We start from the raw sequence: 24,146 nt of genomic DNA, 5'->3' as shown, positions 1-24,146 counted from the left end.
TGGTCATGTTGTGCATGGTGGCCACGGTGGGGCGCTATAAGCTCGAAGTGTGTGCACAGCCAACTGGGTGCGCAATGTCTTTATCGCTTTAGAAGCAGTTTGATGCTAGAAGTGCGGCTTCTGTGCTTCAAGTGTTTAACGCGTGCACATCTAAAAAGAAACGTCTGGTGACTGCAGACAGTTTGTCTTTCAAAACTAAATGAATCCTTAGAGTATCTCACAAAACAGACGTCATTGTCCTTCCTGCTGAGGAAAAACAAAGTGAAAAGACACAACTCGTGATCAGGAACAGGAACCGTATCATCTGCACTGCAGCCACGTTGATGCTTTCATGTCGACAGTCTTGACAACTACTCACAAATGACAGACCAAGTGTCGAATCACGGACGTGTATTTGATCACCAAATCACATTTTGGCCAATAGCGTCGCTGTGTGTCGTAAGTATCATTCTATTGGACGGACGGCTGCACATTCCACCAATCACACTCGCGCCCCAGGAATAGCCACCAGGGACATTTTTGCGTCACCGTTTGCTTTAGCTGTGTGGCAGCCGTTAGTGCGCCTGCGTTGTTTTGACCGACAGCGGATAAGCCAATGACATGCATTGTTTGGGGGGCTGGAGCACTCGGCGCCCTCCCTTTTGAGTGACAGACATTTGATGCAACCGTATTTTGCTTAGTATGCGAGTCTCCGTGATTGAGGTCGAACGACCCAATGAGAAACGGCTGCATGACTTTTTAACGAACGTAGCCATTTTACGGCCCAATCCTAGTTTAGAAACAAGGCGGGACTTAGCGTTACCAAGGCAAGTCTGAGTGAAGTATAAAGGGAATAACATGGTGTCCCAGTGGCTGTTTATGTTTACTTAGTTTAAAGAACAGATTTGAAAGGGCGTTTTGCAGCACAGTACGGATTTTTCTTGGTCGTTTAACAGCTTTTGTACTTTAGGTTTTATGTTAAGATTTACAAGGCCATAGTGGCATGTAAATCTCCTATTTCACTAATGTGCCAGTCTTACAAATGGAAAGGGGGCTTCACTTTGGAAACGTGAGCATTTCCCTGGTGCTCCTGCTGTTGCTCAAAGCTCTCATCGGATTCGGGACTTCGCAAGCTCAGGGCTCCGCCATCGGCAGGGACCCACAGTCCGCCACCCGGGCAGCGGCTGCGACCTCGGTGGAAGATGGTTCAAGAGTCATGGAGCGGGGCTTGGACAGCTTAGGCGCCCCGGTCACTGGAGCAGACGTTACGGTGGAGGACGACGAGAACGGGTCGACGGGGGAGGCGGATGACTTCTATGGAGAAAGTACCGGAAACGTCCGAGCCGCGAGGTAACTGACAGTCAAAACACTGGCTTAACGGACACGCAGCAGCTGCGCACCCATTATCGGACACACGCAAAACGCCATCTGTGTTTTATTCGCCGTTGACCGTTGAAACGCTGACACGTTTCTAGCAACGCAGACAATCACGGGGGTTCTTGTGGCGTTTTTGCACGTTCGTTATGGAGCATGCTGAGAAAAGTGAAAGCGTTTGCAGTGAGGCGCTGTGTCTCGACATGTCTGGGCAAGACGCGTTTGGGGTCGTCCACGCAAACTTCAGCTAACCGACGCTAGTCTCCCAAAAGTTCCCCCGTGAAGCTGCGACGTGTCACGAGGCGAGGCGTCCTGGAAATGCAGGCGAACGAGTCGGGCTCCAAGCCGCGCTCCCGTTCGTGTGCGCGAGACACAAACAAGCGCTTTGCGCCGAGCAGAGGTGTCTGCTTTGCTTCCGGGAGCTCGCGCCGACGCTCCCCCTCTCGCTGAGCCTCATCGCTCCGTGGTGCGTTCAAGCGCCCCTTTACTGCACGTGAGCGGCACAGGTCACAGGTCCTCTCCCCACCCGCTCGGCCTCTGGCAGAGGGTCCGGCTGTGATCCCGTAGAGGCGGTTTGTTGTGGGTCTGAGGCTACAGTCAGAATAGCTGTCACACTTTAAAGCCGAGTTCACCTCGCATGTTGTGACGCTGCCTGAGCAGGAAGCGTGTTCACAACACAAGTTCAGCTCGACACTTGTGTTGTTGCACAAATCCAAAGCAAACACGCAGCTGGAGACCCACTCGTGCGCCCATGATGCAGATCCAACGCTGTGAGCGTGGTGTCCATTCATGACACGGGGTCACAGTAGCTGGATCCTGCCAGCGGAAGCTTCCTGCTTCCCACAGTGAACCCCGTTAGGCTGATGCTGCTGCCCAAAGTCAGATGTTGTTGGCGCAGTGGGAAGGGCATTGATTTTGTCTTCCTTGGTAAACAGTAGGTTTGACGCCCACCTTAGATGTTTGGCGCAGTGTGTTTTTTGTGGTTTCCATTCTCCTCATCCGTTTTAGGCTTTTTTTTTACCTGGTCCATTACATAGCTTTTTGCCTGTGCTGCAGCTTCTTGGGTCATTGTTATTTCAGTGCCTTGCTTTGTTGAAACAGATCAGGCCCATCGCTGAATTATTCTCTGTGTAGTGTGATCAACGCGCTGTCTGCTTTTTCAAGAGCCAGTTCGATCCATGTCGGTCTTCAAAATGAAAATGTTAAAGTCAAACATCTGGGAGAATTTTATACTGGAACCTACTGGAACTATTCAGTGGTAAAATGCAGCTTTTTTCCCAGTGCTCTTTATTACTGAGGCTCACTTTGAAGCAACCCCCAAAGTATCTAAGTATGTAACAGCTTGTTTCTGCCGCTGTCTCCTCTTCTTTTTCACTTTCCCACAATTTTTGCTTCTTAAGCATCCTTTGCAGACTTTTTTTTTAAATAGCTGTTTTCAGTATATTATATTTAAATTGTTATACTGTACATGTGCTGTTTTACTTGTTTGTGTAACAACACTCAGCCACTGTGGCAGAACAAAAACAGTAACTATGAAATGACCTGGCGTCACAATAACAAACAGTAACACCGATAAAGTGAAAGTCCACAAGATATAGAATTAACAAAGTAGCTTGTGAGGTAGATGGAACAGGTGAATTATTCATTGAAAACCTGTCTGTAACGCAGCAACAAAGATGTAACATATGACACTAGTTTTGCAGAGCTAAGAAAATAATGAACTTGTGGAAGGTTTCCTGTTTCGCGTGTCAAAACAAACGACGACCTGTGATCACGCTCCGTCTGCCGGCTCCCGTTTCTCTCCTGCATTTATTCTCTTTGTGTCATTCTTGAATTTACTCTCCCCGCTCTCATCCAACCCTGGTTCCTTTCCCTTCGGCTCTCCCCTACCTCCGCGCGCACACATTGCTTTTTAATGCCGCCCCTCGAGTATATGCTCTCCTCCACGCTCTGTTTCCAGCCATCTGTCAGGAGAATTGCTGCTGAACTTTGGGAACATCACAAGAAACAAATCTCAATTTAGGATTGTTTCCATTGAAACGGGCCAATTCCAAAACGAGAGAGCCGTCGGCATGTAAATGCCAGGAACTGTTTTGACACACACATTAATGTGGAGCGAGTTGTTGTTTTTATTACATGTGGTGAAGGACTGAGGAGAAAACACCGCTATAGAACAGTAAACTTGACTATTGTTATTGTGCCGCCGTCTGAACGCCCGGCGTTAATTAGGTCGGCCTTTTGAAAACATATCGCCAACCTCCTTCTGCAACCTTTACTCGTGTGCACACACTGACAGCAGTGATCCTGGCACAACTTTACAGATGTGCCAAGTCATTTACTTTGTACAAAAACATACTTGACCTTCATGACGCAAATATCCGCACAAAAACGCATGGAGCGCTCTTGAAGGATCCAGAGAACTTGGCGATTTGTGGACATTGAGCTGCATCCGTCTGGTTGTGAGCGCAGAACTTGTTTTTTTTTTTTTTTTTATTTCCTTCTAAATTGGCTTCATAAGAGGAACACTTCAGACGCCTCACAGCGTTTGAAAACAGTCAACTGTTTCAGTTTTCAGTCAGTTGCGCACGTGTGATTTGTTTTATTTCTTCTTTTCTTCTCATCTGCTCCCCATCCTGTAGTCTATAAATATTCTAGATGTTGGCTTTGATGCGTCCCTCACTGAGACGCGCGCGGCTGTCGTGCCGCCTCGTTGCCGTCGCCTCACCTCTTAACGCAGACGTCTATATGCTATGCGTCGCCTGGGGGACTCTGTGTTTACATCTCGTCGGCCTCGCGCGTGCGCCCGAGTCCTTTTCCTGCGTTCGTGGATCGTGCGTGCGCCGGGCTGAGGGCTCCGCCGGGGCCTCCGGCACCGCGGGGAGCTGTTGAAGGTGAGAGGACGGCGGCTTAGTTGGAACCTGCCACCCCCACCTCCACCCACCCCCCCTCCACGCCTTGTACCCCCCCCTCCAAACCCCCCTCAGGGCCTTGTAGCGGCAACAGCTCTTCTGGGCCGCCGTGTTCGCCGGCTGGCTCCCACCAGCCCCACTGCTTAGCAACAGCCAATCAACCGAGCCGAGTGACTTGCTGGCCAATTGCGACGGAGCGGTGGCCTAGTGCTCAGAATTTGAGTTGGCCGCATGGGTCTTGCTATAGTTAGGTAAAGGAGGAGGAGAATTTTTTTCTTTAGGATGGGAGAATTCATTCCGTTGTGTTTTTTTTTTTTTTTTTTTTATCTTTCTCACTTTGTTTCACCGGTCCACTCTCTGTAACTAGGGAGATGTTGTGCTTTTATTAATAGATCCTGTCCCCAAAATAACAGGTCAGGATGAAGTTGGCTAAACTGCCCGCCAGGAGATTTAATTGAGCACTTAAACCACTTCTTTAAACTCGGTCCTTGTGCAAAGGTCTGAATGTATAACTGCAGTTGCCCGACTCAGGGTCACTTTAAACAAGCTTATATAAGCTCTTCTACCCAATTATATCTTTGGTGTTTTCTTACGTAAGCATGTTTTAGTGTTTAAGCGTGTATGGATGTGATGCCTGTCCTCAGGTGATGTTCAGACCTGATCATCTTTAGTGTCTTCATTATTCATCTGTTTCTCTCCACTTCATGTCTGCTGTCTGGGCTACACAACGCCCTCAGACACCTTTTTGTGAAGATGGTTGTTTCATAACACGTGCACAGGCAGAAACAGCCGCCAGCTCTTCCTAAATAACACCGGTGCTGAATGGGATTATTAGTAGGTGTGAATTTATTAGGTCAGTGGCTATTTCGGTGAGGCGGCAGCACCCATCTTGCAGCACTGCAGTAATGGGTGGGGCAGAGGCAAAAAGGTGGGATACGCCGAGAGAGCGACGGGAGCCTTAAAACAAGCAGCTAGCTGGTAGTTCGTAGGACCACGCTGCCTTGTTTTCACTCTCGACGGCTCCTCACTGCTTAGCAACAACCAATCGCATCCTCGGCTCCGCACGACACGCCGGCCAATCAGCCAGCAGGAGCGTGGCGCCATAGAGTTTGGATTTTACCACGTGTGAGACGGTATGGGTTGGAGAGAGAGAGAGAGAGAGAGAGAGAGGGCGATGGCAGCACTTCTAAATGTTTTTTTTATGCCACTACGAGAAGTTTTTTCTCCGAACCGCACCCTTCGCGCTCTGCGGCGGTCGCTGCTGCAGTGACCCTGACGGATGTGAGGTCAATTCCAAAGCGGACTGCAGGTCTGTCACTCAGGCTCCCCGTCACTCAGCCTCCAGCTGCTGTTGCCAGGAATGGAGAGAGCGTCACGAGTTCGTGTGGCAGGTGCAGAGGACAGTGAGGTCCCATCCAACACTGTTCGAGGCTCTTATGTCATGTGCCCGTATGATTTGTTAACCTGTCACGCACCAGTGTGACACCTTCCAATTTACGGGCCACGTGGGAGCTTAGTGATGTTTGCCGAACCCATGATGACTTACTGCCTGTAGCTCCTAAGCCGTGAAATAATGTTCACTGAATTATAGGATTATCACGTTTGAAAGGCACAGCGAGCTCAACAAGGTTAAAAACTTGTATCATATCATCCCTGGAGTCACCCGCCTGACATTATTCCCCACAACCTGAGCACTTTGAAGGAATGCGCTGCACTTTTTCTTTCTGCTGGCTGCAGCTGGTGGTTCTGGGTGCGGCCGGCTCCGAGCCGCATCCATAACTTTCTCCCCACGTGCTCTGGTATTTTCGCTCTGCCTCTCGGTGGCTCCTCAGCGCTGCGCTGGGTGCTGCTCGCTGTTGCATGGTTACAGGCGGCCCCGCGCTGCCGTTGGCTCGCAGTCTGCCGAGCCGCCCGCCCATTGGCTGAGCGGGGCGGATCGCGCCGGGCCCATTGGCGGCCGGGAAGCGGCAGGCGCCCGCGATTGGCCCGGCTCCCCGGCTCCGGCTCCTTGGAGACTCGGCCCCGTGTAAACATCCTGGTTGCTTCTTTCAATGGAGCGTGTTTATCGGCGGCGGGGTTTTGCCGGTGTGTGCAGTCTGAGGCTGAGCGTCTCTGAGGAGCGGAGTCTGGTGAGAGCGGGGCTAATTGGCTCCCCGCTCCACCACATGCTTTGTGATTGAAGAAGCACTCAGCGCTATTATGACACTTTGACAACATTGCAGGCGAGGACGCTAACAACCCCCAGTCTGGAGGCTCCCTCACCCCTCTCCCCGTTGCTGCCTCTTCCTTCGCGCTGCCTACGTCTCCGGGTTCGCCGCCTGCATCTGCTCCAGTCAGCAGCAGCAGCGGCCCCACAGGCTACATGTGATCCCTTTGGTGACAAGCAGAGCAGCGGTGTCCCGGGGCTCAGACATGGAAAATAAATTGCCTCCAGTGCCAAATGAGTCGGGCTGTTTGTTTAGTTTGACTTCTTTTTTTTTTTATTGTTTGCTTCCGTCTAGCTGCTCCTCCCCTGCTTGTTTTCTCCAGTAGCATCCCGATGCCTAAGTTGTACAGTTAACTGCCCCTTCGCACCCCCCCACTCCTTTTTTTTATTATTTTGGATCTGGAGTACAAAGAGTCCACAAGCCTTTGATCTCCCCCTCAGAATTCAATTCTTCTATCTCTCCCTCGCCTTCCTTCCATGTCTGAAGTTGAACTCGATACTCTCAGTGACTTCTTCCTCACTTCTACATTCACAACAGGACACGGAGTGGGTTGGGGGGGGCGCTACCAGTGAAGGCCGCCAAAGCTTCTACCCTCTCAGAGAGCCGACTGCTTAGCAACAGCCAATCAGCCTAATATTTTTGGCAGGGTCTCGCAGCCAATCGAGGGGGTGTGAGCAGGTTTTAGCTCTCTGTTTTCATTGGCGGTTGAAAGGAAAAACAATGTTTTTCTTAGTATGCTACACTTCAGTGCTAGTGGCGAGGCTGATGGTGCTAAGAGGAGATTTGGGGAGATAATCTTGGCTCTGATGGGGCTGCGAGACACATGGCTCATTACTGTTAAGTGATCCTATTTGCATTTTTATGCAAACTTCCAGCTCCAGTTGAGCCGAACAAGTAGCTGGACCCGAGCAGCAAGTGCAGCTTCCTGTGGAACATGAGAGAAGCTTTCCTCAAATTGATTTGAATCCCCTAAAACAATCAATTCCTTAGTTGTTCTAAGTCTTAAACATCCTTGAACATGCTGTTTTCCCTCCATGGCTAAAGATCGCTCAATACGGTGACTCAATAAGGAATTATAGCTGCTCAATAACAATTCACCTGCTGGGTCTGAATGATGGATTGAGCAGTTGGTGTTTATATTAAATACAGTCTGTTTAAGTGAAAAAATGAAGATGATTGATTGTGATCAGGCCAAGTTTGGGCTTTTCCTAATCTTGTTTTTGGAGTGAACGAGCGTAACACTGTCTTCACTCTCAGCTACTTCTATCTTTGTATCCCCGTGGTACACAGGGGAGGCCGTTAAAACCCCACATGCCCCTGTGAGGCTGCCTGGGTCCCAGCTGTGTGCCTGCGCAGCGGTGGGTGTAAGCTCAGCACACCCTCGCTGGTTAAATAAAGCTAAAAGCCCCGTTGACAGCATCTCCTCTGGACAGATACCGATCAATAGTCGGGATGTGGCCCCCGCCAGCGCGTGGGGCGTGATTGACAGGCAATGCAGCAAAAGAGCAGGGCTGGGCATCTCAATCCATTCACGTCAGTTCATCAGTTACAAGGCGAGAGAGAGAGGAACTGCTACAAGACCTTGCTGTGTGGGCACATAAAAGAGAATGAAGCTCATTTGGACAATTTGTATTTTGCCAGTGATGGAGGAAAACCTATCCGCCAGTCCATGTTGTGGTAGAATCAGTTGGGAGGAAAACTACTTACTTTTTTTTTTTTTTGCCTCAGCAGCACAGGAGCACAGTATCCTGCTGCTGCGAGAAGTCTCAACACATATATCATCTAAGGGGAAGCGTTCACCCCCTGCATGCTGTTTCCCCTGCTTCCTATTTTTATCTTATTGCTATTGTAGTGCTTATTAATGACTTAATAGGTACCGATGGTAATAATAAAAATGTCGCCCCTTTATTTAGCAGTACAAATATTCTGTATGTAGATATTAGTACCAAACTTTCTAATTAATAGCAGAATATTACAATATAAAGTTTAGTTGGTTGAACTGGCTTAGGATATTTACTTGAACACATTTTCATAATATTAAACATGTTTTTGAGTTTGAGTAAAAGTTTCAGTGTTAAAAATGTGTAACGGCATCATCAGAAGTAGTAATAATAAATTCAGTTATATAATTATGACGCGATTACTGTAATTGTCAGTGTTTGTTGAATTTAAATGAACCGTGCTAAAATCTATTTAAACGAAAATAATGAGACAAACAGTCGCTTCCAGCCTTCTTAATTGCACGTGCGTGGACGGCGGTAGTCGCGGCACAGGTGTGCCAGGGCCGCAGATGAAGGTCACCCTGACTGTTCAAACACAGCTGGACTAGAAGGGGAGACGCCGGCTGGAGCTCCCAAAGGAGAGCGAGCGTGCAAGGACGACGGCGCTGTGAAGAGAAACGCTGCGGCGAGAGTCCGTCCGTGCCGGCGCCGCGTCCTCGCCAGTGCGTACGCTACACACGTGTAATAGGTGTCCACAAACCCACGTATTGTGTTCCATTCGCAGGTCGCTTGTGATCATCAGTACCCTGGATGGACGGATCTCTGCTCTGGATCCACACAACCAGGGCAGGAAGCAGTGGGACCTGGATGTGGGCTCCGGCTGCCTGGTGTCCTCCAGCCTCAGCAAACCAGAGGTAGACCAGTGCGTGTGCATCTGTTTACACTGTGGTTCATCTGAATGGGTAATAATGAGAGACCCAGGAGGTTAAGCAGACATTATACGGCTGATTAATAGTACCAGGAGCTAATAAGTCGATTTCCACAGTATTGACTTGTCAAGGAAGGTTAAGCATCTGATCTTGTCTTCACTTTCTGCCTCAGAACAAGAGCACAAGAGCAGCAATTGAACTGGGTGCACTTTGAACAGTCAGCCGAGGGCTGCTGTAGCCTACATTCACCGCGTGTACACACATACACAATGCACAGCAGACATACCGTACACCCCCGCATAAATCTGCGACTGGCTGCTTCGCCCGGAGGATTAGCCTCTTTGTTGACTGTGGTGGTTTACACATACGAGCGCGGCGAGACCCTCGCGTGTACATGTATACAGAAGCTTAAACCGCCCACGCTGACATGCTGAAAGTGAAGTGTAGCCCAGAGCGAGACCAGAGCGCCGCTCTCCCAGATACGTAGCATAGATGTGCTCGTGGCTCACTTTGATGTGGACCCTCTGTGTTTGAGATTTGCCTCAGGGAAAAAGCCTCTGATACTAACAAAGGTCTGGGTGGCTGCTGAGATCAGTTCAGCGCTGGTCGGCTCACGCTGGGAATGGGTGAATTGGAGTAATGAACTCTCACACTGGCACATAAACACATGTCTCTGCTTTGGTATGTTGTAGCAATAAAAGGAATCCATTAGAAAGGCTATTTTCTAGCTCACAGTTCTTTCTGCTTCCCATAGTACGTAAAAGCCAATCAAAGCTATTTGGCAGCTCACAAGTATGAGCTTTGTAAAAAAGCAGAATCGCAAATATAAATGAAATGCAAGCACAAAAAACGAAAGAATTCAACTACTATACAAGAATCCAAGCATAGCAACTCCAGAGCTCACTACTGATGAATCTGAGTGGTGTTTTAGCACCTCCCAAGTGTAAATGAAGGGGTTTTTAAGCATGTGCCATTGAGCCTAAGAGGTCTGCGTGTGAGCAGCTAAACCCTGAGAGGAACTCAAATCGCTGATTAGGAAACCCACAATTAGAACGATGGAGCAAATTACAGAACAGTCCACATCACAGCTGCGGTAATATGGGCTCAGATCTGAAAAATTAAAGGGGGGTGGGGGTCTTTAGACTCAACCCTGTCCTTCTGCTGTGTTAAAGTCTTTGAAACTCAGAATTGATGAATGGGTTATTCTGGAGTCCTCGGAGGTTAGATGTAAAGAGCCTCTAAAGGCTGCTTGAAGCTCTGGTAGTTCATAGAGTTGAAGCAGCTTCTGTAAGTCTGACCTTGAACATACAGTTGCACCTTGCTATACTGACTTACGAGACCTCACACTTGTTATATGGAAGCAGCAGGATGTGTGGGGTTCCTTTTTTCTATTCCTTTAGTTAATGGAATCTCTGGTGTGATGGAGGTCTTTCACTGGGTTAGGAAATACTTTGAAAACTTCCATAAGGCAAAAACTAGGCAGCGTTTTCCAGTTTGCTTTCAAAACTACATATGATTTGATAAATTTCATTCTAACAAATAGTTTACTTTGATATATGTGTATACACACTGTTAAATAAAATTTCAATGTTGAATGAAATGTCACACATTAGTACAAATGTACCTTTATAGTCATTATTGTGTTATTATATTTCGTCAAAGCAAAAAAATGCAAGTTCCGTAATGAAGGAAAATGAAGTCTTCATCGTCCCTTCTGTGATTCTACGTGATCTTATTATCTGTTTGGTTTAAAAGGAGGAGAGTCAGGAAATTCATAAATGGACATGCGCTGTGTTGTGAACCTGTTCTTAATTGGGCTGACAGAACAGGACAAGGGAAGACTCCTGTCAGCTCTGAGCCCAGTGGCTGACTGTGACGTCACATGTTGTGACTACTGGATGGAGTGTGTTTTTCCTACTTTCTGTAAGTCCAGCCTTGGCCTCCCTACCCTCGGTAACCCGGGTTGCCTGTCTGCTGCGCGCGCTTCACGGCGGTTTCATTGGCGCTCGCCGGGTTCCTGAGACACCAGTCTGCTCGGTGATTAGAGGCTAGGGGGTGTCTGCCACCCTGCCATTGGCTGGCCGCCGCACGCCGGGGAGGAAGCAGCCAGTCACCTGCTGCATCCTGCAGTGTGTCTGTGTGTTTTTCTTTTTTTTATTGTGGAATGAGGGACAGCAGAGCCACAAACAGCATTGTCTGCAGAAAAAGAAGCCATCACTTCAAAAAGCCAAGAGTTGCTCCAGGGTCTAAAGAGCGAGGGGTGAGGGGTGTGTGTGTTTAGCAGGGGGGGGGGGTAGGGAATCGTTGCCAGTGTGGAGTGACTCATCCCGGGGAGATAAGGGGGGGGTGAGTGATTAGCGGGGTGAGGTAATGCCGTAGACCAAAGATGATGTCATCACATAATAAACAGTCTTCACGTGCACAGTCCAGCAGACACACACTTGCATACCTCTGCTGGCTCTCTGAACGGATGAACAATGAGAGGCTTTGATTGATTGCTACACAACGACTTAGCGATTGATCACCTCTGAGCCACTAATGTGACAAGTAATAATTCTCCTGCAGCGGTGAAGGAAATGAAAAAGAACACATGGGTGATATTTTTGGCAGGAAGTCGATACTTTTCTGGCCGCTCTGATTTTCGTTTTGATTATTTTTCATACTGCTCTCTCTCTCTCTCTCTCTCTCGCTCTCTCTCTGGTGCTCTGTGTCGCTCGCCCGCTCACCCTGTCTGCCGCCTTTAAGTGGAGCAGTAGCCTTGTGGGCCAACATCTGTGGCTGAGAGCTGACGCTGTTTGACAGGATCGCTGGAGCGTCAGCAGCCACACACAAACATCCACTTACACCACGACCACCCCACCCCCCCCTCCCCCCACCTCCCACCCACAGCAGCAGCCCCACAGTTCCCACGGGCACGATATAATACCGTGAAACATCACATTCATTAGCACGGCTCGGGTTGAATGCCTTCACAAAAAATGTGAAAAAAAACAATATTTGTGCACACTGGGTGCTCTGTGTGGCCAACAGATCAATATCCCAAAATAGCTGAATGGCTCTGGTCTTGCAGTGATAGTGGATTTTCACCCACACATTCAGAAAATGGGAAGACTTGAATGAGATGAACAACATAATAAATATTTAACCCTAATGGCAAAACAGACCAAGAAGAAGAAAGGCATTGAATCATCTAATCATTAAATTATTGTTTTGAATCATCTAGGCTGAAAAATGCTAAATCTAGGGCCTCTGAATTATTTGATTTAGAATGTTCTTCCCTTGTTTCCGATGCAAGTACAATATAACAAAAACAATATTATTCGAAGAGATGAGACAAAGACAAAAGCAAAAAGCACAGAGTGGGGGTGGACCGCTGATCTTACATTCATACGCCGTTCATCAAAGGATGTGTTTCGTTTGCTTTGATGGGGGGGTTGGGTCTTCTAATCATGAAAGGACTTCCTTCCCTATCTAAATGTCTTTTCCTTATACCTTTTTTCTTCTTGGAATAATTCACAGCCAGAAGCTTTGAGCGGCTGCGTTCCCATTGGCAGAGCAACAGCTTTTCATCATAAAAAAAGTCATGTTTCAGTTAAGATAAGCAGACTTTCTATAAACTTCACAGCATGGCCTCTCTTCAGATTTGATTAACTGGGAGATGTGGGAAGGATGTATTGCATAGTTTGTTGCTAGGAGTCATACATGACATGGTGAACTGATAACCCACATTTAGACTTTAGCAGCGCTTGATAATTTGTTGTTTGAATCTAGATCTGGACGTCACAGCACAGCGACTTCACCGAAGGCAATGTTGTGAAGAGTGGTTTCATAACAGTGAACTTCCAGTGGCTTTGAGCTTTAAAAGCAGTCTAAATATGTGAATAAGCTCACATGCCACAAGAATCTCTGTGGACCCGTGGAAGCTACACTGTGCTGGGATATAATGAGTTTCAAGGCCTGAGGAACATGGTTACAGCCGAGATAAGGTTAATAATTCAGAAGACATCTCTGGCAGACTTTTAAAGAGCTGGTGTGATGGTAATGCAGGAGAAAGGAGTGAGGAGATGCAGACCACCACTTGGCTTTTCTTCAACCTAATACAAAAGAAAAGCTACACCTGTCAAAGTGCAGCGTGTAAAATCAAATCAGTGAAGGTGGAGGCACTGGCACCAGTAATCTGATTTCTGTTCATAAATACAAAGCGATAAATATTGTGATGCCGTCTCAGAGAGTGGCGGGATCAGGTCACTGATGGAATGCTTTTAATGGAAGCCTGTTGTGTCTGTGTTAACATGCACCTGCGGAGGGGATCCCGACCCCAGGCCGGATCAGGGACGTGGATTAAGGCATCAGGAGCAGGATGACTCATCCGCGGCTCAGAGGAGCTCCTCTCCGCTGTAACCCTCTTTGCGCCCCTTCGGCCCATGCAGCACGGCGTGATGCGATGGTCAGATCGTTATCCCCTCCTCCTGTCACCTGCTAAATTAGTCCTCCTCTTGTCACCGAGCCAGCCCCTCCCTCTTTAAAGATGACATCGCCGGTGCTCCCCTTAATCGTGCAGCCGCACTTCAGTCCCTCCAGCACTTAAGGCGCAATAAAAAGGGCTCTGATGGGAGTCTGATGGTTTCTCAAATCACAAATGACTGACAGGGCAACCTTTCATGTTCAACCCCAGAAGACCCGGATCAGGGTTCTATTTAAAAGTCTGCCTTCATCAAAAAAAACGGGGCTTCTAACAGAAATTACTTTTATATTCATGGACACTTGGTGAGTCACAGGTTGAACTTGGAATAAAGTGATTTTTGATGGAGGGCTGCATAAAATCACGACTGTGGTAACTGAGGAGGGGGGGCAATTGTCCTTCCACCCCCTGATGAGCTAAAGCTAAAGCTGTGGAGGTTAAGTCTGGATTTGGGCTCATGTTTTTGCAATGATGTCATCCTGGCTGCACCCTGGCAGTGAGCGCCTAGCCGTACACACTCTCGTTATCCAGGGTTGCACACTTTCAAACGGATCCAGGTTAATTACTTAGGCTCTTGGTTGTGTAATGGTCCCAAGCTTATGGATGGAGTCCAAGTGTGCGGGGGCTAAAGCTGCTGCTGTGTGGGCGGATGTGTGTCGGCCAGTGTTGTCTGTGTGGGCAAGTGTTTTTGCGTTTGAACGATTGTCTGAACTGAAAAGGACTTTTCAAACTGAAAAGGATACTTTAGAGGGGTTGATATGTGTTAAAAGCGATTGCATCAGATGGATGAAACAAAGTTGGGAGGGAATGTTTCTGACCGGTATTGAGCTGTTCATCTGCAATACCGTGCTCTCCTGTCACAGTCGTGGCAAAGCTCATCACTTCATCCTATTCCTAAAAAGAGAGCCCAGTTTTGGGTTTGGCATAGCAAGTTCTGTACAGGCGTGATACAGTGTGCATGTGGTTCACCCTGCAGGTGTTTGGAAACAAGATGGTCATCCCTTCGCTGGACGGTGCCTTGTTCCAGTGGAACCGGGACAGGGAGACAATGGAAGCAGTGCCTTTCAGTGTGGAGTCCTTGCTGGAGTCGTCCTACCGGATCGGAGAGGACACGGTCCTGGTTGGGGGCAAATCCCTCACTACCTATGGCCTGGGGGCTTACAGCGGAAAGGTCAGTCCAAAAAACAGACTCTGTCTTCATGTATTAAGATTTAAAAAGTTAGTAATAAATGTACTGACAGTGGAATTGGTCTCTCTTTAATTTCCCTCCTGCTGTTCGCCTCAGCTGCGGTACATCTGCTCTGCGGTGGGCTGCAGCCGCTGGGGGGAGGATGAGATGGAGGCGGAAGACGTGCTCCTGCTGCAGAGGACTCAGAAAACTGTGCGAGCCATCAGGCCTCGGTCAGGGATGGAGAAGTGAGTTCCTGTCCTTGTCATTCAGGCTTGAAGGGGATGCAGCATGTTGGTTCAGAAATGGTCCCAGTCGCCCCACTGAGCTTCTATTGTGGTTTAAAACGAACCTGATCTTTCCCTTAATGGATAAAACAAAACTTAAATTGATATTCCCTTGGTTCAAGGTGGAACTTCAGTGTTGGGAACTTTGAGCTTAGGCTTCTTCCGGAGTCCCAGTCTGGGATGAACTTCCTCGAGGGAGACGTGGCAAACGGAGACACCTGGAGGGAGAGTCAGCGGGTCATCAGCGAGGAACCAACAGAGGCAGAGCACACGGAGAACCAGCAAAACCAGAATCTGGACCTCGTTATTAAGGTGTCGGTCCCCGATTGGAAGGTCATGGCCTTCAGCACCGAGCATGATGGACAGGTGGTCTGGGAGCATCAGGTCAGATCTTAAAACCCAGTGGTTTCTTTAAAACCCAGCTTGAGCTCTGTCAGTTCAGCAACTCATCCCGCCCGGTCTGTGTTGTGTAGTTCTGCACACCCATTGCCTCGGCCTGGCTGGTGGGTGGAGGGAAAGTCACACCAATCAGCCTGTTCGATGACACCACCTACAGCAACCAGGCAGAAACCGATGACGAGGAGGATGATGGCGACGTGAAGGCCAGAGGTGCTGCTGAGTCCAGCGTGTACTTGGGTACATTCATACACAAGCATACACACATTCAACCCACACCTGTGCTCCCCCCTCGTATGTAGACAGCTGATTTTTCATTTATGTTTACTTTGTCAGGCATGTTTCAGGGCCAGCTCTACCTCCAGTCCTCAGTGAGGATCAGTGAAAAGTTCCCCTCTACAGCCATTGGATCACAGAAGGACATAATTCCTCTACCTACCGTGAAATGGAAGCCTCTAATCCGTAAGCGCACACCACTTAGTCGTTAGGTTTTCTGTCTAATCACCAAACGAGCTGAACTTGTGGCCTCATAATTAAAGTGTGGTCCTTGTATCATGGCAGCTTTGCTACTTTTTATCCTATGTACAGTATGTGTCTACCCTTGGAGTGTTATTCAGCCCCAATCCCTCCTTCCACCAGGATCAATAACTCACCCACATCTTGTCCTTCACAGATTCCCCATCTCGGACGCCAGCCCTGGTCGGCTCTGATGAGTTTGACAAGTGTTTGAACAACGACAAGTTCTCGCACGAGGAGTACAGCAACGGAGCCTTATCCATCCTTCAGTATCCATACGGTAAGAGCCTAATGCTGCCTTGAAGGCGCCGCGTAAAACCGTAATATGAAGGTTTGCATTCTACAAAGACCTCTGAGTGTGTGACAGGGGACATGTTGGCTGCAGGAGCTGAATGAATGTAACTTTCCCTCCTCTTCTCTACAGACAACGGCTACTACTTCCCCTATGGCAAGCGTTATCGAGGGAAACGCGACAGCGCCGTGAGCCTGATCAAAGGAAACAAGGCGGGGGCTGACAGCCGCAGGAGGAAGGACCCGGTTCTGCTTCTGCCCTGGTGGAAGGAAATCCTCGGCACCATCGTCTTCTGTATCGCCGCCACCACCTACATCGTCCGCAAGTTCTTCCACCCCCCCGCCCCTGTGGCCTACGTGAGGGTAAGACCTCAGACACGCAGCCAGCCGCTGATCAGACCTATAGTATGAGTATGAGATCAAGTCAGATTCATTCAGGTTCCTCACTGGGTCTGTTTTGTCCCGGTTGTCTCCCCCACAGCAGCGGAAAGAGTCGGAGACGCAGTGTCAGACGGACAGCAAGTTTGACCTCGAGGTTGTGGAATCCAAAGAGCCGGTTTCTATGGAGACTCGTTCCAGCGAATACGTATCCAGGTAACGGCATCGGCGCTGAAGCTGAGGCGCCATTTGTGTTGTCATGACTCAGGAGAACTTCGCGTAACACCGGCACCGTGCGAGGAGTCGTGGGCCCCCACACTCGAAAGTCACGTGCGAGTCTCACACTTTCAAGGTGTAGCTACAGATTTGGCACTGTTACCATGGTGACCACTGGTCTTCCAGCCTGCTTTGATAGGACAAGGCTGCGATGGGAAGACGGTGGTGCATGATTGGATGGCTCAGCTGTTTGCCATCAAATGAAAATGACCTTGGCCCCTGCAGACCACACCCAAGCAGCAGCATCTGCCACACGGTCACTTCACATCACTGTCAGCACATTTCCAAAAGTTTTTTATTTCTATGGACATCCCAGATAAGATTAATGGGCTTAATGTAAGGGTCTCCACCAAGCCTCTGTAGTCTGATTGATTACATTTGCATCTCTACATTTTTCCCCCTGAATATCGTGGCTTAATTAGCCCGAACACAGTCGAGCGTTTGCTCCTGCTGTCATCCCACGTGAGTTCTCTATTTGTGATACGCCCTAAAATGACAAGCATCCCAACTGTCTCTTTCCTTTAAAGCTGATCCCGCAGTCCATGCAAATTGCTGTTGCCTAAGATGCTTCCCTTTAAATAGGACCAGTGGCTGTGGCAGCTGCTGCAGCAGGCATGAGTCGGCATCGCGTGAGTGACAGGGACGGTGTGAGATGGGATGGAAAGCATGTGTGGCCACATGTGATTCAGAACCGAGACTCCCGGGATGCTTTGACAGGGTGGTGTCTTCAGCAGGATTATTATTAAAGCACTGTAACAATAGTATACAACAATATGCCAAGTCGTTTTCATGGGGTAACTCGATTATATACCCAATCAGCAGCCGTGAGCTTTGACAGGGATTTATCTGGTAGTAATCACCTTCCCCTGATCACAGTAAACCCTTCTCTACCTGGCCTCTGAAATTCATCAATCATTTTTAACCCAGAGCATCTTCTACCCAGGTACCTGACTGACTTTGAGCCGGTGCAGTGCCTCGGCCGCGGGGGGTTCGGAGTTGTGTTCGAAGCCCGCAACAAAGTGGACGACTGCAATTACGCCATCAAAAGAATCCGTCTGCCCAACAGGTAGCTCCTCACGCCGGAGGCTACTGTCTCCTCCTTTATCCAGGTTTTCTTTAATGATGTTAAGCTGAGTTGCATGAGCTCAGAGGCATGTGTGACATTTTGATGAGGTGTAGAGCTCTGCTCTGAACTCACCAGACTTGTTTGTTCGGACCCTAATCATTCAGAGAACTGGCCCGGGAGAAGGTGATGCGAGAGGTGAAGGCCCTGGCCAAGCTGGAGCACCCGGGGATTATCCGCTACTTCAACGCCTGGCAGGAGAGCCCTCCTGAGGGTTGGCAGGAGGAGCAGGATCAGAGGTGGCTAAAAGACACCAGGTGAGCCCGAGCTTTTAGACCAACCAATATTTAACTTACTCATTAACTTACTCAACTTAATAATAATTAAAAATTTCTGACATTTATTACGCTGCAACCCTGCGCTTTTCCTTAAATGTACTCCTGCCTTTTTCTCTCTCTCAGTACCACAGACTGGCCTGTGAGCTTTCTCGACCACATGGAGGCGCTGTCGGTTAAAGTGCCCGTGTCCAGCTCGGTCTCACCCGTCTGTGGGACAGGAGGAGACGTCCTGGAGTCCTCCGTTGACGCACGTGTGCTGCTCTCCAGCAGTACTGTAGGTTTTGGCGTCGATGACGGAGACCTGTCCTTCCACCCGCTCCTCGGCCACGACAGCCTGATGTCCGAGCGCGACAGCCAGGCCGACCCCGACGCCTCGGACCCCCCTCACTCCTTTGAGCTATGCTCCCCTCGCGGCCCCTGCGACTGCACCTCCTCTTCCTTCGACATTGTGTTCGAGGACTCTGGCTGCGACCGCGATGCGGACGCGGACACGGATTCGGTGTCCGGCGCAGCCAGTCCGGCCACGGTGACGGAGAAGAACAGCTCGTCTTCCTCGCACACCAAACTACAGGAGTCTGTCCCAGCCTCCTCATCCTCTCCGCCCCGTCCGACTTCACTTACCCTGCCTCCAGCCACATCTCCTCCAACACGGCGGGCACAGCCTTCTCCCAAGGTCAGTCTGTCATTCACACATACTGTAGTTATGATCTTATGTGGAGGTTTTACTTCCTAATTTCAGGTTTCTCTGCAGTAAGTGTGGATATTGATATAATGAAAATAATAACAATTTATGACTGTATACATAATGTGATACGTCTGTACCATGATGTAATGTACGTTACACTCTCTTCTTTCTCCTCAGGTTTACCTCTACATCCAGATGCAGCTCTGTCGAAAGGAGAACCTGAAGGACTGGATGGCTGAACGCTACCTCCCAGACCACAGGGAGCACAACCAGTGTCTGGATATTTTCCTCCAAATTGCAGAGGCAGTGGATTTCCTGCACAGCAAGGGGCTCATGCACAGGGACCTCAAGGTGAACATAGACATTAGTATTGTCTACTATAATTCAGATTTACCAGGAAATGTGCAGGTGTTTTGAAAGTGGGGAATGCAAAAACAAAATGCTTCGAGAGACGTTTAAACTAACTCTCAGTGAAACCTTCTTTCAGCTTCCTCCTTACTTTGTGTAAGTTGATTTTTGTGGAGTATTTGGGAGTTGAACAGGTTCATGCTTGCAGCCTCGGTGGTAATGTGTTTGCCACACGTTACATAACCTGTCACTGTCTGCCCTCCAGCCTTCCAACATCTTCTTCACTATGGATGACGTCGTCAAGGTGGGAGACTTTGGCCTGGTGACAGCCATGGACCAGGAGGAAGACGATGAGGAGACGAGTGCCCTGACGCCCGCACCACTGCTGACCCGTCACACAGGCCAGGTCGGCACCAAGCTCTACATGAGCCCAGAGCAGGTGAGTCAAACTGTCGCCCAGTTATAACATGGCACAGACCATGCAGAAGATTGTTTACTTAAAAAACCTGCATTTAACTTTAAATGTATATATAAGGTGGAATTGGATCTAGAATTGTATCATATTTTCCCCTGGCAGCTGTCTGGAAACTCTTACTCTCACAAAGTGGACATTTACTCTCTGGGACTGATCCTGTTTGAGCTGCTGTATCCTTTCAGGACCCAGATGGAGAGAGTGAGGGTGAGTCAGCAAACACATGCATGGATAAACACGTCGTAATTTACTTGATTTTCTTCTCTTAAGAACTTATTCCCTAAAGGACCCTGACACTGAAGTAAAGTATGCAGTAATTGTCAGCTTAGAGCATGTTTGTCTGTTTCCCTATTTATTATAAATACTGTTTACTTGAAAGTCTCTGCTGCTATTTATTAAAGTTTATCTTTCTGCCTGGTTCCGAAAATTCCTTTGGGGAAAACCATAAAACAAATACCCAGTCACTATCATTATTCAAACAGACATGATTGCCAATTTTAATTGTGGCTTGTGTGATTGACCAGGCTGCCTTTGTCTCGGTAACAAAGGACCTGATTAACCAGCAACACAGCTCTGCTCACAGGTGTTTACATCCTTTCTTCCAGACACTGACAGAGGTGAGAAAGCTGCTCTTCCCAGAGGTTTTCTCCAAAAACAACGTTCAGGAGGTGAGTGGTTCTGTGCTGCCACCTAGTGGCTCCGAGTTCAAACTGACCCTGAACCAGTAGTGGAAAAACGTTTTGTTTGTGCCAACATATACAGAGGGAATTCTCCAAAGGGGGAGGCCCTCTGCAGATAAAATCAACAGCTGCTATTATTATCTGCCCCGTTTTCTATAACTTTATCTAAACCCATAATCCCATCAGAGAAAATCACTTGATCACTGTTTAAAAGGATGGATTAAATTAGTTTTCCGATGCTTAATTGACAAAAATCAAGATTAGTACATTAGATAGAGCACTCACTGTGCTGTATTTTTTCTGTGTGTGCAGCTGAGCATGGTGCGCAGCATGCTGTCGCTGAGCCCCAGCGAGCGTCCTGAAGCAGCCGACATCACAGGGACCCCCCTCTTCCAGGAGCTGGAGCTGCCTAGCAGACTGGCAGTGAGGCAGCGCTCCCGCACATACAGCGCCTCCTCTATGGGACGCCCGTCACGCCAGACATCGACTACCTGACGACCCCACGACACGATGTATAACCTCTGTTCTACGATCCTCCTTCTGTCGTCCCCCCTGCTGGTCTGCTGCCCAAACGAAACACCACAGCCCCGCTCCGACATCACACACTGCCTCAGACAGGTTCACTTTAATGCCAAGTACAAGAAATGTGCAGGAATTTATCCCTGAGACAAAATCCTGCACAAATACTGTTGCTTGGCAAATTCACATGCCGTTAAATGTTCGCACGCCATTATATTACTCATGGTCCCAATTTTAACCACACTTACACTTCACTTACAAGTGTAAGTGTATTTTAAAAGTGAAAGCCGTTCTATATCAGATGATCAGACTTGGCTCAGGAGGTACTTGCAAATAATTTTTGGAAGTTATTCTGAGTGGCTCTAAGTGCCAGATGGGCAGTGTTGACTGCAGCCTTTCTGCTCTGTGTGAACTAAGCTGCAGTCCTCACATTGTAGCTACATGATTTTATAATAATGTTTATATGTAATGTCTTAAACACCTGGCATTTCCTCACTTTTACATGAGCATCCGAGTACTCTGAGATGGCTGAGTGTAAAGAAATACTGATTTGAAAAAGATTTGATCCCTGTCTGGTCACAACATGCTGCTTGTCCCCAACATTTAGCCAGTGTTCACTCACCCATGCTACACCTCAGGTATCACAACCAAGAGGAGACTCCAAGGGACCTTTGAAGCTTGATCATCCCATCTACTAGTGACCAGTACTAATCACTGGTACGAGCACTAACTTGGTGTTCTGACACCTGATATGCCTGATTTGGGAGACCAAAAAAGACCATCTTTTTCCTATGTCTTTTTTTAATAATATAAGGTGATGTATTGCATAGAGAGGAATTTATGAATCCAGTTGATAAGATACAGTTTGCCTTTAGAAAGGGACCTATGGCCCCCTATGGATGAATGCAGAGCCTTTGGCTCCTGTCTTGCATGCATCTGATAGGGAAATGAAGGGGTGAGTGTGAGTTTCTTGAAGCCAGTACTTGGACGCAGTTTTTCTGTGTGTAAATTAATACAACGATTCTGAGGTGCTTAATCACTTTCCAACACCTCCTCTTTGTCCACTGTACATAATTTTGCTTAGTTCCTTGAGAAGATACATTTGGTCAATCCTGTATATAATGTAGGGCGCCGTTGCTTGTAAATGGCTTTTTCATGAGGCAACTGTAAGATATAATATAGTTGGGGAGAGGAAACAAAGAGGAGCCGATCTCTGCCATTAACAGATAGCTGAATGTTACAGTGTGACCTCCAGAGACAGAATAATGGTGGTCACCGCCTATAGCTGGTGGAACTTGTTTTCAGTGTTTGTTTTCACACATTTGGGGACCACGCGGAGGGGGTTGCGCTGCTTTGAGCACTGGAGGAAAGCCGAAGGACCAGAGTGCCATTTGAAAGTCAGTTTAAGTGTACTTTTCTCTAACTATTAACTCACCTCACATTTTTTGTAGTTGTACAACTGTGCTCCAAACCCCATCCAGCTGGTTTTCCTGCTGAGGCACCCAGAGCTGAGGTCTGCCACTCTCCCATAGTGCAGGAAAAATAGCATTTAGTCAGAAAGGCGATACTGTTTTCTCCCCTCTAGATTGTCTACTGTGAACTGGACCTGATGGTGGTCATATGATCCACGTAAACTTTGGTTAATGGACATAAGAAGTGCTGGGGGAGTCACATGACATAAGAAGTGCTGGGGGAGTCACATGACCTGTGACACATTCAAACTGCTACACACATTCAAACTGCTAACTGTAATGTGCTTTCAATGATTGTACTTTTCTAAGAACTTCTTTCTCTTTTTTTATCAAGTGCAGTTTTTTGAATACACTGCAGGGTTTTTTGATTACTGTAATTTACAGGAAGTCCAACAGATTTGTTTGTTTGTCCGTCCACTCATCCCACCAAAGATGAGTCATCCTCTCATAATAGTTAACTTTACAAACTGTACTCCCACCACCATAGCGGTGGAAAATGACAGATTTTGACATATGTGACATATCCTCTAATTACAGAGGAATAATGTGAAACTTCATGCTGCAAAATCTTCTCAAAATTTGCTTTGGTAAAGGTACAGCATGTAGTACTGTTACTAAAGTCCTTTGCTGTCTGAATAAAGGACCGGACGAAAAGTTTATAACACTAAAGTTTGATATTTCAAAGGAATCTTCACGATCTGGGGTAAATCTTCCTTTGCAGAAAATAAACTGAAAAGACGTGGAGACTTTTTCATAATTCTTGTTGTTTCCTTAGTGAATTTAAGACTTGTATGTGACTGATTTACAACAGAAAGAAGGACATTTTCAGCTTAATTCACCTAACATAGAAACTAGCTTATCATCCAATACCTTTAAACTGAAAACAGCATTATAAACAATAGTGTTTTTTCAGAGGTTCTAGAGTTTATTTTTTTTTTCTTTTTACTTAAACGAAGAACATTTGTTTGTAGAGTATGCTTTGTGGTTAACCTTCCACGCCTGCTGTTCAGGTAGTTTTTCTTTAAAGACTTAAATTCAGAAATCCTTCTCCTCTCCTCATCTCTAAGGCCTGTGTCTGGACGTGTAGTTGCAGAAACTCCACTGTGTCCATGTTGAATTGTAAATATGTTTATTTGCTGTATTTATGTTCTAATGCCGCGATCAATCCTTTTTTGGGTTGGTGTTATTACGAATGCGCTTCATGTACTGAGCGCTTCGGAAATGATGACTTCTTACAAGTCTAAATTGAATAAACTGTTCTATACCGTTTGTACAGTTTGGTCTCCTTGGTGTGCAGTCTGTGACTTTGTGTTGGGCCATTGGATTCTGATGGTAGGCAAACGCTACCTTCACAAAACACACTAGCTGAGTTTATATTTAATAAATATTGTAACTGAATAAAATGTGAAAAATACATAGAAATACATAAATATGACATCATACAATACTACAATCATTGGAATTATGCATATTCAATTATAGAGACATACAGTTTATAACTTAATAACCATCTGTGGGCAACTTTTATATGCATTATTTTTGAGATTACTCACAAATACTCGTTTCTAAGAAGATGTGGTAAGATGCCTACATTGTTCAACTGTTCTACGGTGTCCGGTAAGGACCCCGTGGCACAAATAACAGTTCGCATTTTATTTGGCCGTCGATTTATTTAT

The 24,146-nt window shown here is 47.5% G+C and overlaps 1 protein-coding gene across 1 annotated transcript; it reads left to right on the top strand.

Moving 5' to 3' along the window:
• Positions 1-597: 597 nt before the first annotated feature.
• eif2ak3 (eukaryotic translation initiation factor 2-alpha kinase 3) lies at positions 598-23,739 on the top strand. Its single transcript, XM_029139100.3, has 18 exons — positions 598-1,329; positions 8,975-9,104; positions 14,558-14,752; positions 14,867-14,997; positions 15,159-15,420; positions 15,510-15,672; positions 15,769-15,894; positions 16,106-16,228; positions 16,373-16,602; positions 16,721-16,833; positions 17,837-17,959; positions 18,124-18,273; positions 18,418-18,967; positions 19,157-19,330; positions 19,593-19,766; positions 19,905-20,006; positions 20,405-20,467; positions 20,792-23,739. The coding sequence occupies exons 1-18, from the start codon at positions 1,022-1,024 to the stop codon at positions 20,972-20,974; spliced, it is 3,300 nt and encodes a 1,099-aa protein (XP_028994933.1). The 5' UTR covers positions 598-1,021; the 3' UTR covers positions 20,975-23,739.
• Positions 23,740-24,146: the final 407 nt, after the last annotated feature.

The sequence above is a fragment of the Betta splendens genome, chromosome 22 (genome assembly GCF_900634795.4).
Source record: "Betta splendens chromosome 22, fBetSpl5.4, whole genome shotgun sequence".
NCBI lineage: Eukaryota > Metazoa > Chordata > Actinopteri > Anabantiformes > Osphronemidae > Betta > Betta splendens.
This window is presented reverse-complemented; position numbering and strand designations above follow the sequence as displayed.

What these genes read in the sequence shown, in the direction of transcription:
- eif2ak3 (XM_029139100.3), top strand. Translation starts at nt 1,022, where the DNA reads ATGGAAAGGGGGCTTCACTTTGGAAACGTGAGCATTTCCCTGGTGCTC. An exon ending in CCTCGGTCAGGGATGGAGAA is followed by an intron (nt 14,998 to 15,158) that starts GTGAGTTCCTGT and finishes CCTTGGTTCAAG; the next exon opens with GTGGAACTTCAGTGTTGGGA. An exon ending in GAAATGGAAGCCTCTAATCC is followed by an intron (nt 15,895 to 16,105) that starts GTAAGCGCACAC and finishes TGTCCTTCACAG; the next exon opens with ATTCCCCATCTCGGACGCCA.